Here is a 14,972-nt window from a genome sequence, read left to right as displayed (position 1 = left end):
AGAATCTGAACTGAGTTTCCTGGGGTCTGGAGACAATATGGTGTCAGGTTCACAGAATGCACTTCGTGAGAGACTGTTCCTCATGCGAGGGACCGAGGACTTGCCTCCAAGTGTGCTTCTTAGGAGCTTTGTGGCTGCTGTTCTTTGTTGGAGGCAGCGCATTACCGTGTAGCATGGTCCTCTTGCTGCATCAGCCATAGTGGCTTTGAATTCAGAGATCCTCCTGCCTCTGCCTCCCAGGTGCTCCTTGTTCTCTTGTTTGCTTTTGAGGCAGAATCTCAGGCAGCCTAGCCTGACCGTCTGGCTGAGGTTGACTCTGAGCTCCTGATCTTCCTGCCTCTGTCTCTGAGAGATGAGGGGGGAGAGAAAGAGGGAGAAGGAGGGGTGGGGAGCAGAAGCAGAAGGACTCCCAGGACAGTGTCCAGTGACAGAAGGTCAGGGAAGCAGACATTTCAAGAAGGAAGTAGTCACGCCGTCTATGTCACCCTGGTGATAAGTGGGAGGGCGGAAATTAAGCCAGGTGAAGTGTGTTATAAATGATGCCCAGGCATTTCTTTGGGGTTTGTTTAGTGACCCAAGCCTTTTGTCTGTATATATTGGTGGTCAAGGGTACAAAGCTAATTTCCTAGGCAGCCATTCGGAAACAGTCAGACCTGTCTCACGCCATGCACAACTGATAATTTGTGATGAGGGCTGCAAGTCAGGCACAAATAAGGAGCCACCACACACCGCTCATGACATTTGAAGAAATTTAACTAACAATCATGTTTCCAAGTGTTGGGATTAAAGGCCTCTGCATCATTACAGCTGGTAATGAAAAAATATTTTTTGATTTTGTGTGTGTGCCTGTTTGTGTGTACTCCTGTTTGTGTGTATTCCTGTTTGTGGGTATGGACACGTGAGTGAGGGTGTCCACATGGCTAGAACACTGATTACCCGAGCTGGAGTTACAGAAGGTTGTGAGCCACCAACTGTAGGTGTTGGGACTGAAACACAGAGCCTCTTCAAGAGAACTGTAGAATCTTGACATTTCTTCAGGCCACAACAATAGAAAAAATTTAATTTTTGCTTTGTTTTTATGGACCTAGGTATTGAACCAAGAGCTTTAACTGTAATAGCCTCAACTTCAGAACTCTGGAGGCAGAGGCAGGCAGGCAGATCTTTAAGTTTGAGGCCAATCTGGCCTACAGAGTTAGTTCCAGGACAGAGAAACCCTGTCTTGAAAAACCAAACCAAAACTCCAAACAACAACAACAACAACAAAACAACCCACCTACCCAAACAAAGAAAAACCAACTTAGCCCAAAGTGGTAGTGAATGTGTCTGCTGTCTGTAATCCTAGTACGTGGGAGATGGGGAGAGGAGGGTCATGGATTGAAGGGCATCCTCACCGACATAGTAAGTTTTGAGGCCAGTGCTACATGAGACCTCCTCTCTTCCTCTTTCTTAAAAAAAAAGAAGAAAAAGAAAAAGGTACAAAAAGATAATGCTTACCTCTTTATATTTATTTAAGAATTGGTAACACCCTCATACTTAAATGGGGTGGGGGTGAAGAGGCTCTAACACATTCCTAGGAGGAAAAAATTGTCAGCAGTCTTTTGGAGAAAGCAGTGCAATGAATGACATGTATGTCCTGACAGTGACACCTGTAACCCCAGGTCCTGGCAGTGACACCTGTAACCCCAGGTCCTGGCAGTGACACCTGTAACCCCAGGTATGTGAGGCTGAGTGTGTGTGTGGGGGTCTTGAGTTCAAGGATAACCTGGGGAAAATAGGAAGACCTGCTTCAAATAGGAAAGGAGAGAGGATTGGAGCTCAGTCTTCATGCTTGCACAGCAACCCTCTTACCATCTGCGCTATGTCTCTAGCTCCTATTTCTTCTCCTCTTCCCCTTTTTCCTTCCCGTATCCCTCTACATTTCTTCCTTCTGCTTCTGGGGCATGACTCAGTAGTATGGTACAGTCCTTGTCTAGAATCCCCCAGTGAGGGCTCGGGGCGTGGCTCTAGGTAGAGCCCCTGCCTAGAATCCCCCAGTGAGGGGCTGGGAGCGTGGCTCAGTGGTAAAGCAGCTGCCTAACATGTCCAAGGCCCTGGGATTCATGCCCACAGTGTCAGCCTTTTGCAAAAAGTATGAGAACATTAGATCCAGAGCCATATAAACCAAGCAATGTAGTGCGTGCCTGCAATCACAACTCCAGGGAGGCTCACAAATTCAAGGTCATATGGCTGTGTAGGGAGTTTAAGGCTAGTCTGGGCTATAAGAGACCCAGTCTCCAACAAAAACACAATGGATTTCTCTGCCATAAACCACAGCTCTCACTCAGGAGTTGGCACAGGATGATGGGAGAGGAAAAGCTCATTTTGGCATCAGACTTCTTGCCCTACACCTGGGAAACGTAAGTTTTCCCTTCTCTGTAGAATGAAAACATGCAGGTCATTCCCAGGGTGTTTGCACCCATCACCATCAATAACTCAGGCAATCTCTGTTTAAAAGATCTTTTTAATGATGATTCATGCTGCAAAGATGAAAGCTCTGGTGGGGTTTAAATAAAATGCTGCCTATCCCCGAGTGGCTGCAGCGGGCAGCGGGCCATGAGACCACCCTGCAGGTCCCTGAAGTGGTGCCAGGCAGCAGGCTGCCGGTCCTGAGAGCAGCCAATCCCAGGCAGGGACAGCACAGTTCCCCAGGTGGCTGAAGTGGACCACAGTGAGAGACCTCAAAGGGGCAGCCAGTCCCACGAGGAGAGACAAATGGATGGGCATGCCACGAGACCATGCTGCAGGTCTCTGAAGGTGGCTGGTCCCAGGCAGGGAGCCATGTGGTGGGTGAGAGACAGAGGGATAGGCATACCATGCAGAGTGAGGTTGGATATTTATTTAGTGGGTTATGGAGGGGAAAGGAGAGAAGGGAGAAGAGCGGGGGGGGGGGGGGGGGGAGGGAAGAGGAGCCACAGCAGCAGCTACCTCTCTGGAAGAGAGACAGAAAAGGAAGGGACCCAGGATGGAAGCTGAAGATGAGCTTGCCTCAGCAGACAGGAGAGGGAGTGGGTGTGGCTTGTGTCTTAAAGGGACAGGACAGAACAGATCATAAGCATTCTTGGACATGCTAAAAATTGTGCCCATTGGGAGATGTCTCAGAGTAGTTGTCGCAGAGGACCCAGGTTTGTTTTCCAGCACCCACAGCCATCTGTAACCCCAGTTTCAGGGCATCCGGTGTTCTCAACTTGGTGGGCACCAGACATACACCTATGTGGTACCTACACTCTTGCAGGCAAAACATCCATACACATTAAAACCAACCAACCAACCAACCAACCAACCAACCAACCAACCAACCAACCAACCAAAAGAATTTTCAGTTGAGGAATATGGAGTCTTTGGATGAACCTGCCAGCAGTTCCTAATTCACAGACTATATATCTCCTGTTCAAATCCCCATTCCTCCTGTCCTACAGTGGGGGCTTCTGGATATTCAGCCAGTCGTCACCCTGCTCTCTTTGTACCCAGAGACCACAGAGCTTTTGGGTTTTACTGTACTTCCCCACCCCCCACTATTTCAGAAATGCGGCTGTGCCGGAGGCTAGCTGCTGCCTGTTGTGGGGAGGCCGTTAGTTTTTTTCCTGGCCAACCGGCAACTCAGACCCGAAATAACCACACAGAAGCCATATTATTAAATCACTGCTTGGCCCATTCGCTCTAGCTTCTTATTGGCTAACTCTTACATCTTAATTTAACCCATCTCCGTTAATCTGTGCATTGTGGCCCACCAGCAAAATTTTGGCGTGTCTGTTTCTGGTGGCTCCATGGCTTCTCCCTGACTCTGCCTTCTTCCTCCCAGCATTCAGTTTAGTTTTCCCTGCCTAGCTAAGTTCTGCTCTGCTATAGATCCAAAGCAGTTTCTTTATTCATTAATGGTAATCACAGCATACAGAGGGGAATCCCACATCAGCTGTCAGAACAAGGAACTTGTCCACGCAGGGTTTTTTTCCCAGGAACTATCAATCAGGGAAACTCCACGACTTCAAGCCTCAGAACCTCAAGGGTCATAGATGTAAAGTGAAAAAAACACATTTGCTCACTCCTCCCCGACCTCAGGCGAAAACTGAAGTCAGCCTGACCGTCAGGTATGCACAACGTTCTACAGGAACCAGAACTCATGCGCCATAGCTCAGCATGGGGACACAGCTGTGCCATAATCTTATTAAAGTACACGTCTTATCACGCTTGCTAGCAGCCATCACAGCCATGTTAACGGATGGCTTTACCTTTACAATGCCCTGCTCATTCAGCTCGGGCCTCTTAGACATGTGATCACGGGGTGAGAGGGTGCGGGGGGGGGGGGCTCAGTGAAAACATCACAAGGCATTTGTCCTGTGCTCCTTCTCTTGGGTGAGAACAACAGGACTACAACGGATGATATAACCAGAAAACAAGATTTTTGTTTTTTTGTTTTTTTGTTTTTCGAGACAGGGTTTCTCTGTGGCTTTAGAGCCTGTCCTGGAAGAAAACAAGATTTTTTATGCCAGGTGTGGTGCATGCCTTTAATCCCAGCAGACGGGAAGTGGAGGTGGAAGGATCAGGAGTTCAAAGCCAGCCTCTGCTACATAGTGTGTTTGAGTCTAGGGTGAGCTGTGAGAGTTTGTTTAAAACCCAAAAAAAACCAACCCCCCCAAAACGTTAAACACTCCTCAAAAATAAAAATACAGCTATTCCACATGTCAGTTAAAGTATATCAAAATGAGTTGTAAAAAAAATTCCCAGTTCCTTAATAAATGAGCTAGTAGGCAGGGAGGAAACCTCCAGCTCAATTCTGACCTGAGTACTCTGTGTTGGGTAACCAGGGCATGTAGTCTTTTTAGCCATAGGGTCTTACCTTCTGGCTCTTTCCTTTTTCTCTTCAAGCAGAAGAATATTTTTAGAAGAAATTTTTTTAATCAAAGGAAACGATTGTTGTAGGAAGGTAGACAGGAGACTTCATATATAGTAAAGTTTTTTTTGGGGGGGGGTTCCGGGAAGGGAGCAGGATCTCTGGCTGGCCCCGAACTCACAGAGATCCCCCTGCCTCTGCCTCCTGAGTGCTGGGATTAAAGACTTGGACCAGCATGTCAGGCTTGAGCTTTCATTTGGAATATAGTTATTTTATTAAGCAATACTTTTTATATTTTGTGATAATGAGAAAGGAACCATCAGGCAAAAATTAAAAACACAAATTTAAAAAGTGAAAGGAAATAATGTTCAGAGGTCGAATGAGTTTGTCCTAAGGTAAGGGATTGTTCTAGAATGGAAACAGATTGATGAGGCAAAAGTGGCAGTCTAAACTGGAACTAATTGGCTAGAATTAAAGGTTACTAAAAATTCCGTGGGTCAAATTTCAGTGCCCCAAGATAAAACTGAGTGATGGAGTGACATTTACAAAAAGGTGCCACACGGAACAGGGTTTTGTCTTTGTCTTTGTATTGAATGAGCCGCTAAAGAGCTGTAGTTTGGATGCTGGCAAGATGTCTCAGTGGTTAGGAGCGCCCCTTGCCACAGGTGGCTCATAGTCAAGCTCTTATCTCAAGCTTTGGTAAGATATAGCACCCTCTTCTGGCCACTGTGGGGACTGCACTCATGTTCACATGCTCCTCCCTCCACATAGAGTATTAAAAGTAATAAAGATACATCTTTTAAAGTAAATCTAAAAGGCCTTGAACTTTGTGTTTTAGTCCGATGTTAAGTTTCTATGTTTTCCCACTAGGTACTGCTGTCACTTGCCAGAGAGCCACAGTTGGAAAAATTCTGTTAATGTGGTTTCTCCTGCCTGGGGCATGTCTGTCAAATTGCATAATAATTATGAAATAATGCTTTTTGTGCATGTGTGTGTGCGTGCATGTGTGTGTGTGCATACATATGTGTGGGCTGGTGCTCATGAGAGTGTGTGGCAAATGAGTATGGAGAACTGAGGTCAACCTTGGCCTTCCAAGGCCTCGATTCAAAGTGCTTGGTGTTTTTAGCCACAGAGACTCTTACAACGTTCTCAAAGAACTAATTTAAAAAAAAAAGGAGGGGGAACATATATATTTCTATGAAAAAAGTAGGAAGTAGGTGTTAATTAAGTGAGTTGTATTTTCTGTTAGACAAGGCTATCTCCCTAAAGCAGGGGTTTGAACAAAATACAGACATATTTTGAACAAAATATATATTGAACAAAATATAGAAGTTAAAGAACATAAAGGAACCGTTTACATTTGGAGTTTACTGGCTTATAATCCTGGTAGTTGTGGGAGGGGAGGAGTCGCAAGACTGGAGTGGAAGGGTGGGGGAGTGAGAGAGATCCCACCCTCTGGTACAGGCAGTGTGGGGGAACAGGCTGTCTATTGACAGGGATGCTTATCTGGGGTTCTTTTGATCTATGAGAGGTGGAGCCAAGTCTTCTGACCTCCTCGACTTCCTGAAGCTTACAGGAATTATGTTTAGATAAGTTAACAGTTTTATTAGCATCACCACTGTTTGCCACCTGTGCTAAAATCCTCACTGTAGAAAAAGCAGCTGATGGATGCCTGTGAACAGCTGGAGTAGACTCACAGCAAAAACCATGGCTTTGGGTTAAAAGGCAAGGACATAAGGACATTCTTTGTGTGTGTGTGTGTGTCCCTGTGTCCAGAGGGCTGGATATAGATTGGGGAGAGATATTTTTAGCATTATGAGAAGCATTTTCAAGTCTCTGTTTGCAAGACATCCAAAGGAAATTTAAAATCTTGATCATAATAGCTCAGTGTTTTACTAGAGTATCAGAAGTCCATTGATCAATGTTAAAACTCTGAACCTTTGAAATCTTTGTATAATAATGGTATAGAGTAACTTGTATTTATCTTATTTTCTTAGCTCTTTGTAATTTATTTAATTTTTAATATTCTCAGACCTTTATCTTTGTATGTAACATGAGGGGGCCTGAAAAAAAGAGAAAGAGTAGTTGGGTGTGGTAGTACACACCATTAATCCCAGCACTGGGAGGCAGAGACAGACAGTCTCTGTGAGTTCAAGGACAGCCTGGTCTATAGAGTTATTCCAGGACAAAGATATACAGAGAACCTGTCTCAAAAAGTAAAAGTAAAAATAAAAGAAATAGAGGTTAAAATAAAGCTGCATAAAGATGGAAAATACACAGAGAATCTTGATACTGTATGCTATTATGTTCTCTTTGAATTGTTTGAATGCTGAGGAAGGAGCAACAGCTGCTAAAAGATATTTGCTTATAAATGCTGCTAAATTAGTCCAAGATAGGTATTTTGAAAATACCTTACTTCAAAATTGAAGTCAAAAGGTATGTTACTTTGGAGAAGAGATTTTGCTTTTGTTTCCACAGAAAATGTGAGGCTGTGGATTCATTCTGAGTTAAGAAAAATCTGGTTTGATCAAGGAAGACCACCTGGGAAATCTCCGGTAGGAACAGATGGCCCGGATGTCTGAGTTCTACATCCAGAACAGGTTCAAGACTGCTGCCTGAAATGATCAAGCCTCACAGGATACTACAGTCAGGACTTGATCATAATTCTAAATTTTCTTTAGGTCCCCATAAGATTATCAGCACCCCCAACCAGCCGGAAGTAGCCTGGAATACTACTCCCACATTCACAAAAAATGGACTATGGTTATTTTCCTTTGTTTTAAAAAAAAGAGGTGCGGGGAAGTGGTGCGGGAGAATTATCTGTATTCTGTCAATCATGTATTTTAATAAAACACTGATTGGCCAGGCAGGAAGTATAGACGGGAAAACCAGACAGGAAGTAGAAGTGGAAAAAAGAGAACAGATGTATTTTGGGAAGCAGGAAGCTCCCGCTCCCATTCCTGCCCAGACCACCAAGAAGCAACATGTGACCTGCCCTGCTGTGAAAGGTACCAAGCCATGTGGCTAACATAGATAAGAACAATGGGTTAATATAAGCTACAAGAGCTAATAAGAAGCCTGAGCTAATGGGCCAATCAATTTATAAGTAATGCAAGACTCTCTGTGTGATTTTCTTTGGGGCTTACTGGCTGCAGGAACTGGGCAGGACAGAAACCCCAACAAGCAGGCCCTCATATTACATTTGTATTTATTTTAAAATATTTTCTTAGTCTCTCAGAATGTACATAAACTTAAAACCTTTTTGATTCAATTATTTACCATGGGACACAGGTGACTGATTACTGAGAGCCATCCCTGCAAAGCAAATTCCTTTAAGTAATAAAAGTTACATCTGAAAGTTGCTTATCATTCACTGTGAAGCCTGTTAGGAAGGACAAGCTGTCTGTGTGTTTGCCTTTCTCATCAGGAGACTTAGTAGCTCTAGACGGGTAGGGCAGATTCTCATATGTGCAATGCATTAGCCAGGCAGCTGTTGTTAAGCTGATATAGCTACAGTTAACCATCCGAGAACTGAGGAGGGTTCATAGCAGGACGACTAATGGCCTCTATATTAACTAAAACAACAAAGACTTGCAGTTACCTGGACAGTTACCCTAGGCTCTGCTGGTAGTTCTGTTGGATACAGAGGTCAGTCATACAGGACATAATTGACCTTCAGCTACCAGATCCAGAAAGTCTGAGACATTTTCCTGTGGAGAAGGCACCTGGGAGAACTGACCTCACTTTGAGGAGCCAGAGTCAACCCTACAGTGTCCACAATTTGGGTAGGACCATGGCAGCAGGCAAGATGTGGGCAGCTCTTTCCAGTGGTTAGCATGACCACAATCGGGCATATACTCCATCTGTCTTCTTTGAAGTGCTTAGGGTCACCTCTAGGAGCTGGCATTTCTGTCAATCATTGAAAACTTTTCCATTAAACATTTTAAATGCCATATCCAGCAGAGCTCTGAAAAGTGTTGAGGGACATTTATTAAGAATACCTGATGTAGCCGGGCGGTGGTGGCACACGCCTTTAATCCCAGCACTCGGGAGGCAGAGGCAGGCGGATCTCTGTGAGTTCGAGACCAGCCTGGTCTACAAGAGCTAGTTCCAGGACAGGCTCCAAAGCCACAGAGAAACCCTGTCTCGAAAAACCAAAAAAAAAAAAAAAAAAAAAAAAAAGAATACCTGATGTAGGGCTGGAGAAATGGCTCAGTGGTTAAGAGCATTGCCTGCTCTTCCAAAGGTCCTGAGTTCAATTCCCGGCAACCACATGGTGGCTCACACCCATCTGTAAAGAGGTCTGATGCCCTCTTCTGGCCTGCAGACATGCACACAGACAGAATATTGTATACATAATAAATAAATATTTTTAAAAAATTAAAAAAGAATACCTGATTTAAATAAACTTTATTTGTGTTTTTAGTTATTTGTTTAAGGCTGAAACCACACATAGGGAGTAATTCATGTACATAAATTACATTTGTAGCCAGTGTGACTATAAGCATAGTTCTGAACAGATTAGTCATTTATTAGGTGCCTACCAACCCTTATGTTATACTTTTAAAAAATGTTTTAATTTATTTTACTCTTATGCAGTACATCCTGACCCCAGCTTTCCCTCCCTCCCCCTCCCAGTTCCCCCTTACTTATTTTTTAAAGAGTCTTGAGTAAGTTATTAGCTTCTATAAGACTTCTATAAGATTCAAACTTAATTTTAAATTGATTAGCATTTTCATTTTAAAATTAGCCCTTAGAATCATTGAACTTGCTGTGGGGGTTTTAGATTGGGTTGCTGTTGGCCCAGCAGAATTTAACAGGGAAAGCAGTAGCCAGTGATGCCCTAGCTACATCCAGCAGTAAGAGCCAGTCCTCAGCTTTCACATAGTTTGCTACAAATAACCTGCATCTGCATATCAAAGTACTGGGTTTTCATCCTATCATAGAGTCCTTGTCTTAGGGTTTCTGTTGCTGTGCAGAGACACCATGGCCAGGGCCATGCTATCAAGGAAAGCATTTGATTGAGATGGCGGCTTACAGTTCAGAGGTTTAGTCTCTGGTCATCATGATGGGCAGATGGCAGTGTGCAGGCAGACATGGTGTTGATTTCCTTTCCATCAGAAGGCAACAGGAAGTGGACTGTGACTCTGGGTGGTATCTTGAGCATATGTAAGACCTGATAGTCCACTTCCACCGTGACACACTTCCTCCAGCAGGGCCACATCTCCTAAAGTGCCACTCCCTTTGGGCATCATTTTCTTTCAAAACACCACACTCCACTCCCTGGCCCTCAAAAGCTTGTAGCCATATCATACTGCAAAAAATGCACTCAGTCCAATTAGTCTCTAACAGTACCAAATTTGTTTCAAAGTCCAAAATCTCTTCTGAGACTCATGTAATTTCTTAACTGTAATCCCCTGTAAAATTACAACCAAAAAGCAGATCACATACTTCCAACATATAATGGCACAGGATATACATTACCATTCCAAAACATAAGGAAGGGAGCATAGTGAGGAAATACTGGACCAAAACAAGTCCAAAATCCAGCTGGATAAACTCCAAACTCTGCATCTCCATATCTGATGTCAAAATGCTCTTCAGATCTCCAATCTCATTCAGCTTTGTTGACTGCAGTGCACTTCCTTTTCTTGGGTGATTCCACTCCCTTTTAGCAGATTTCCTCAGTAGATATCCCACAACCCTGGCATCTCCAACGTTTTGGGTTTTCCAAGGCAATCCAGGCTTCAACCTTCACAGCATCACACAATGGCCTCTCTAGGTCTCTATTCGTGGACTTCCCTGACACATGCTTGGCCTCAGTGGCTTTCCTTAGTTGTGGGGCAAATTCTGTAGCCAGAACCACCTGACCAAAGTTGCCAAGACCTGCTGTTCACTGTGGCTGGAACAATTACATCTTCACCAGCCTCTTTCCTTCCTTCCTTCCTTCCTTCCTTCCTTCCTTCCTTCCTTCCTTCCTTCCTTCCTTCCTTTATTTTTTTATTTTTTATTTTTTGGGTTTTTCGAGACAAGGTTTCTCTGTAGCTTTGGTGCCTGTCCTGGAACTAGCTCTTGTAGACCAGGCTGGCCTCAAACTCACAGAGATCTGCCTACCTCTGCCTCCTGAGTGCTGGGATTAAAGGTGTGTGCCACCACCTCCAGGCTTCATCTTCACCAGCTTTCTGTTTCCAATAGTTAGACCAGACTGGCTTCAGACTCAGAGATCTGCCAGCCTCTGCCAGTGCTGGAATTAAAGGCATGCACTACCACACCCAGCTCTAAGCTTTTCTTTAATTCCTTTTCACAAGTTGGAAATTTAACTGGTTGGGATCTTGTCTTGAAGTTACCACTTCCTTTATTCTATTTCTTAATCTGTTTATCTCCTTGAACAAAGGACTTAGTTCCCTTCCATTTTTTGGTGTTTCTTTTCACTTTAAAATTTTACATTTTGTAATTTCCTCTGCTCAGCTTGCTCCTTTTCATTATAAATCTTCATTAGAGTTACCACTAATAACCATATGACAGAGTCTATACTGGGCTGTTTTGAGATTTCCTTGCCCAATGAAATTAATCCAAAACTCTTCAGACAGACTCTTTGGACAAGGGCAAAAAGCAACCACTTTCTTCACCAAAACATCGCAAGAACAATCTCTAGGTCATGTACTAAAGCGCTTCTCCTCTGAAGCCTCTTGAGCCAGCCCCCGCCCCCACCACAGCTTAAATCATACTCAGTACCAATGTCTTCTATGCTCTTACTAGTGTGCCCCATTAAGTAGCACTTAAAACATTCCACTGCTTTTCTATCCCACAGTCTCAAGGTCTATATTCTTTCAAACAAAAGTACGGTCAGGTCTATCACAGCAATACCCTGATCCTTGGTACCAACCTCTATCTTAGTTAGGATTTCTATTGTTGTAAAGAGGCACCATGACCATTGCTTATAAAGGAAACCATTCATTGAGGTGGCTGCTGTAGCTCACAGTCCTGTAGACTCAGTAAGAGGCTTGTGCACAGTACCAAAGTCAGTACTTTTGTTTTGAGGCAAAACAAACTTAAAGATGCTGTCTTTGCTCTAGAGTTCCCTGGGGGACATCATTTTTGAAATCCTCATTTCCCTCTGAATTTCTTTTTATTTTTGTTCTTTTTTGGCACCTTAGACTTTGTCTGTAGACCAGGCTGGCCTTTAACTCAGAGATCTACCTGTCTCTACCTTCTGAGAGCTGGGTTTGAAGATGTAAGTCACCACTGCCCTGCTTTTTTTTGGGCTGTTTTGTTTTGTTCTATTTTTTTAACTATATACATTTTATTTTAATATATTTAAAAAGAGAACATATATATTTGAGTAAAAGACAGCATGTTGACACAGACAGAGTTTAAGAATCATTTACTGTGTTGGCACATGCACAGAATAAATAGTGCTTTGGGAAGAGTAGTGATCCTCTGGGTACTTAGAGCCTGGTGGGTGTGGTTGCAGGGACACTGCCTTTTTAGATGTGCAAAGTTGCTAATGTCCATGACCAAAATGGCCCAATCCACCCCAAAAGCCTCTCCATTTTGTTGTCAACTACAAGAATAACTGTGCATAGTGAGCACAGGGATGGAAGACTGGGAAAAAAACCAGGTCAGACAGCTTATGTGTTCACACACACTTCATGAAGAGATTGCACTATATAAATGCTGTTACTGCTACTCTTTGGCAGCAGGTCAAGCCATCTCAAATGCCAGAACACAAGAAATCCTCATTGGGATAGTGCTGGGTGAGGGGTACAGGTCTCTGGGTTAAAATCAAAGCTACCATAGCTACAGCATTAATTTAAAAATTTGGTAAAGATGTTAACTGCTAATTCCAGGTCTACAGGCCAGAATTGTTTCATGTCTCCTACTCCAAGGCTGGGCACAATCATTTTCTCATTTTTCAATACAGTAGTGAAATAACAAACCCTTGACCATTCTTTAAATAGAATTATGGTGTAGAGAAAACAAATTAGGTACCAGATGTTAACTAGCAGTCATAACTAGATTTTCAGGCTTCATTTGTTGTACTCATGCCTCAAGTTAGGCCCATGGTAACACAACAGGGTTGTTTCAAACACACCTAAACTGAAGAAAAGCTATAAAGTCACCCCTGTATAATGAGTCAGTCCAGTCTAGGTACAGGAAACCACAGCTGGCTAACTGGTCAAGAATTCTCAGTACTGGATATTGGTTGAATTGAGGATTCGAGAAGTAGCGTCAGCTCTGGAAGCCTTTGAAAGTTCTCGCGCTCAGGATGCTGCCATTGAGCTCCATGTTCTCCTTGTTGGCCCTGAGCTGGGCAGCTCTAGGTGTTTTCTTTCCAGAACACATAGACGTGGCCACTGCCTTGCTGCCAGGAGGCGGTCGGGATACAGGTGAGTGGTACATTGTTCCAAAGACAGGCCGAATGCTGCTATTGGGTGTAGCACTGGACATGGTGGTAGTGTTCATCTTGCGTACTTTGCCAGGCTTGTTGGGAGTCAGTCCTGGTCTCTTGCAAGGTGTCCGGGGAGCACTGCCATAGAGCATCTCTGTCTCTGTCTGTTTCTTGTTCTTTAGTTGTCTTTCTTGTTTGGCTCTTTCTTTCTCCAATCGATGCAGTTCCCATTGTTCTGTAACGTACTCCATGAATTTCTGCCCATTCACCACAAACGCCATTGATTGCTCTTGTTCCCACTTTTCTATCCGTGCTTTCAGCTCATCTTCCAGCTTAGGGAGTGTTTTCTGTAGCTTTGCTCGTTCTTTTTCTTCTTTTAGAAGATTTCCCCCTCTGTTTGTAAACCGACTTGGATCTGAAGCTTTTCTCTCAAACTCTAGGAAGAGTTTCCAGCTCTCTTCCCATTTCTGGACACCTTCAAATAGTTCCTTATGAACTTCATAGTGGTTTCTTAACCGTACAATCTCAGCATCATGAAGATGAAGCAGGTTTTCTGTGTAGTCCTCAGAATAGTAAGGGGCAAAAGCCTGTCTCTGTTCCTGGCTGTAAAAGCACTGGTCCCAGAACCGAGCCAGCTCCACTCGAATGGTCTCAATCACTTGCTTTATGTTCTGCATTTTCAGCTCTTCTAACCGATCCACCTCTAATTGCAGCGCATTCCTGACTTTGGCTTTTGATCCAGTCATAATTGCAGCCACAGGTTCTCTCTCTTCTTCAGGTATTTGTAACCTATCCCAGAGCTCTCGGATTTGAGCACGGAGCCCCTCACACTCTGCCTCATTTTTTGACTTTTTGATTTCCAGCTGCTGTAGCAACTTCTGCAGTGTTGCAATATTCTCCAATGATAAACAAAAGACACTTTCATCTTCACACACTACATCTTTTTCAAAGCTTGTATCTGGAGTGTGTTCTAATTCTTCCATACACAATATGATTTGTCTCTTAATGCTGACAAATTGCTCATGCCTAGATTCCTTTGTTTCCTTCAATGTTGCCACCCGTTGTCGGAACCGGTTCAGCTCTTCTAAGGTGGGGACAGAGGAGCTCTCCACATCATACAGAGGCAGACAAAGAATTTCACAGAGCTCTTGATCTTGTTCTTGAAGTAGCTTAAGTTCCTGCTTTCTCTCCTTTTTCTGTTTTCTCATCAATTCTACTTGAGTGCGCAAATCTTTTTCTAATTGCAAGACAGTTATCTCTTTTTCTTCCTGATATGGCTTCACTTGTAGCTCACTGCACGGGGTGCTCAGCTCCTTCTGACAGATGGATATGCTTTTGAGAAGCCTTTCCCTCAGGCTCTCCTCCTCAGCAATCATCCTATCCAGAAGATCCTTGATGTGCTTCTTCACAACCTCAGTTCTTTGTAATCGCTGCTCCTCTGGAATCCCAATTAATTCCCATATTTCCCGAAGGTGAGTTAGAGCTCTCTGGAGGCATACGATAGACTCCTCTGCTAGCACCTCACTTCTCCTCATGGCGGACGCTCCTGGTAGTCAAGACCCGAGACTCTCCACCTCCCTCACGCGGGAGGACAGTAACCTCCTGCAGCCGCTGACACTCTCAGCTGCGTCTCCGCCGCTCTCGAGACCCCCGCGTAATTCAAACTCCCTTTTGTTCTATTTTTTGTCATAAAATCAGGTGTCTCATAGAAGG

At 44.0% G+C, this 14,972-nt stretch overlaps 1 protein-coding gene across 1 annotated transcript; it reads right to left on the bottom strand.

Annotated features, from left to right (window-relative positions):
- Window positions 1-12,480: 12,480 nt before the first annotated feature.
- On the bottom strand, window positions 12,481-14,822 carry LOC119820690 (protein regulator of cytokinesis 1-like). Its single transcript, XM_038339222.1, has one exon. The coding sequence runs from the start codon at window positions 14,792-14,794 to the stop codon at window positions 13,100-13,102; it is 1,695 nt and encodes a 564-aa protein (XP_038195150.1). The 5' UTR covers window positions 14,795-14,822; the 3' UTR covers window positions 12,481-13,099.
- Between the last annotated feature and the right edge of the window lie 150 nt (window positions 14,823-14,972).

This window comes from Arvicola amphibius, chromosome 8, assembly GCF_903992535.2.
Source record: "Arvicola amphibius chromosome 8, mArvAmp1.2, whole genome shotgun sequence".
NCBI lineage: Eukaryota > Metazoa > Chordata > Mammalia > Rodentia > Cricetidae > Arvicola > Arvicola amphibius.
Note: the sequence above shows the minus strand (reverse complement) of the source record. Positions and strands in the feature narration are given on the sequence as shown.

Bases quoted from the DNA above. Each gene is read 5' to 3' on its own strand.
- LOC119820690 (XM_038339222.1), bottom strand. From the start codon at position 14,794: ATGAGGAGAAGTGAGGTGCTAGCAGAGGAGTCTATCGTATGCCTCCAG.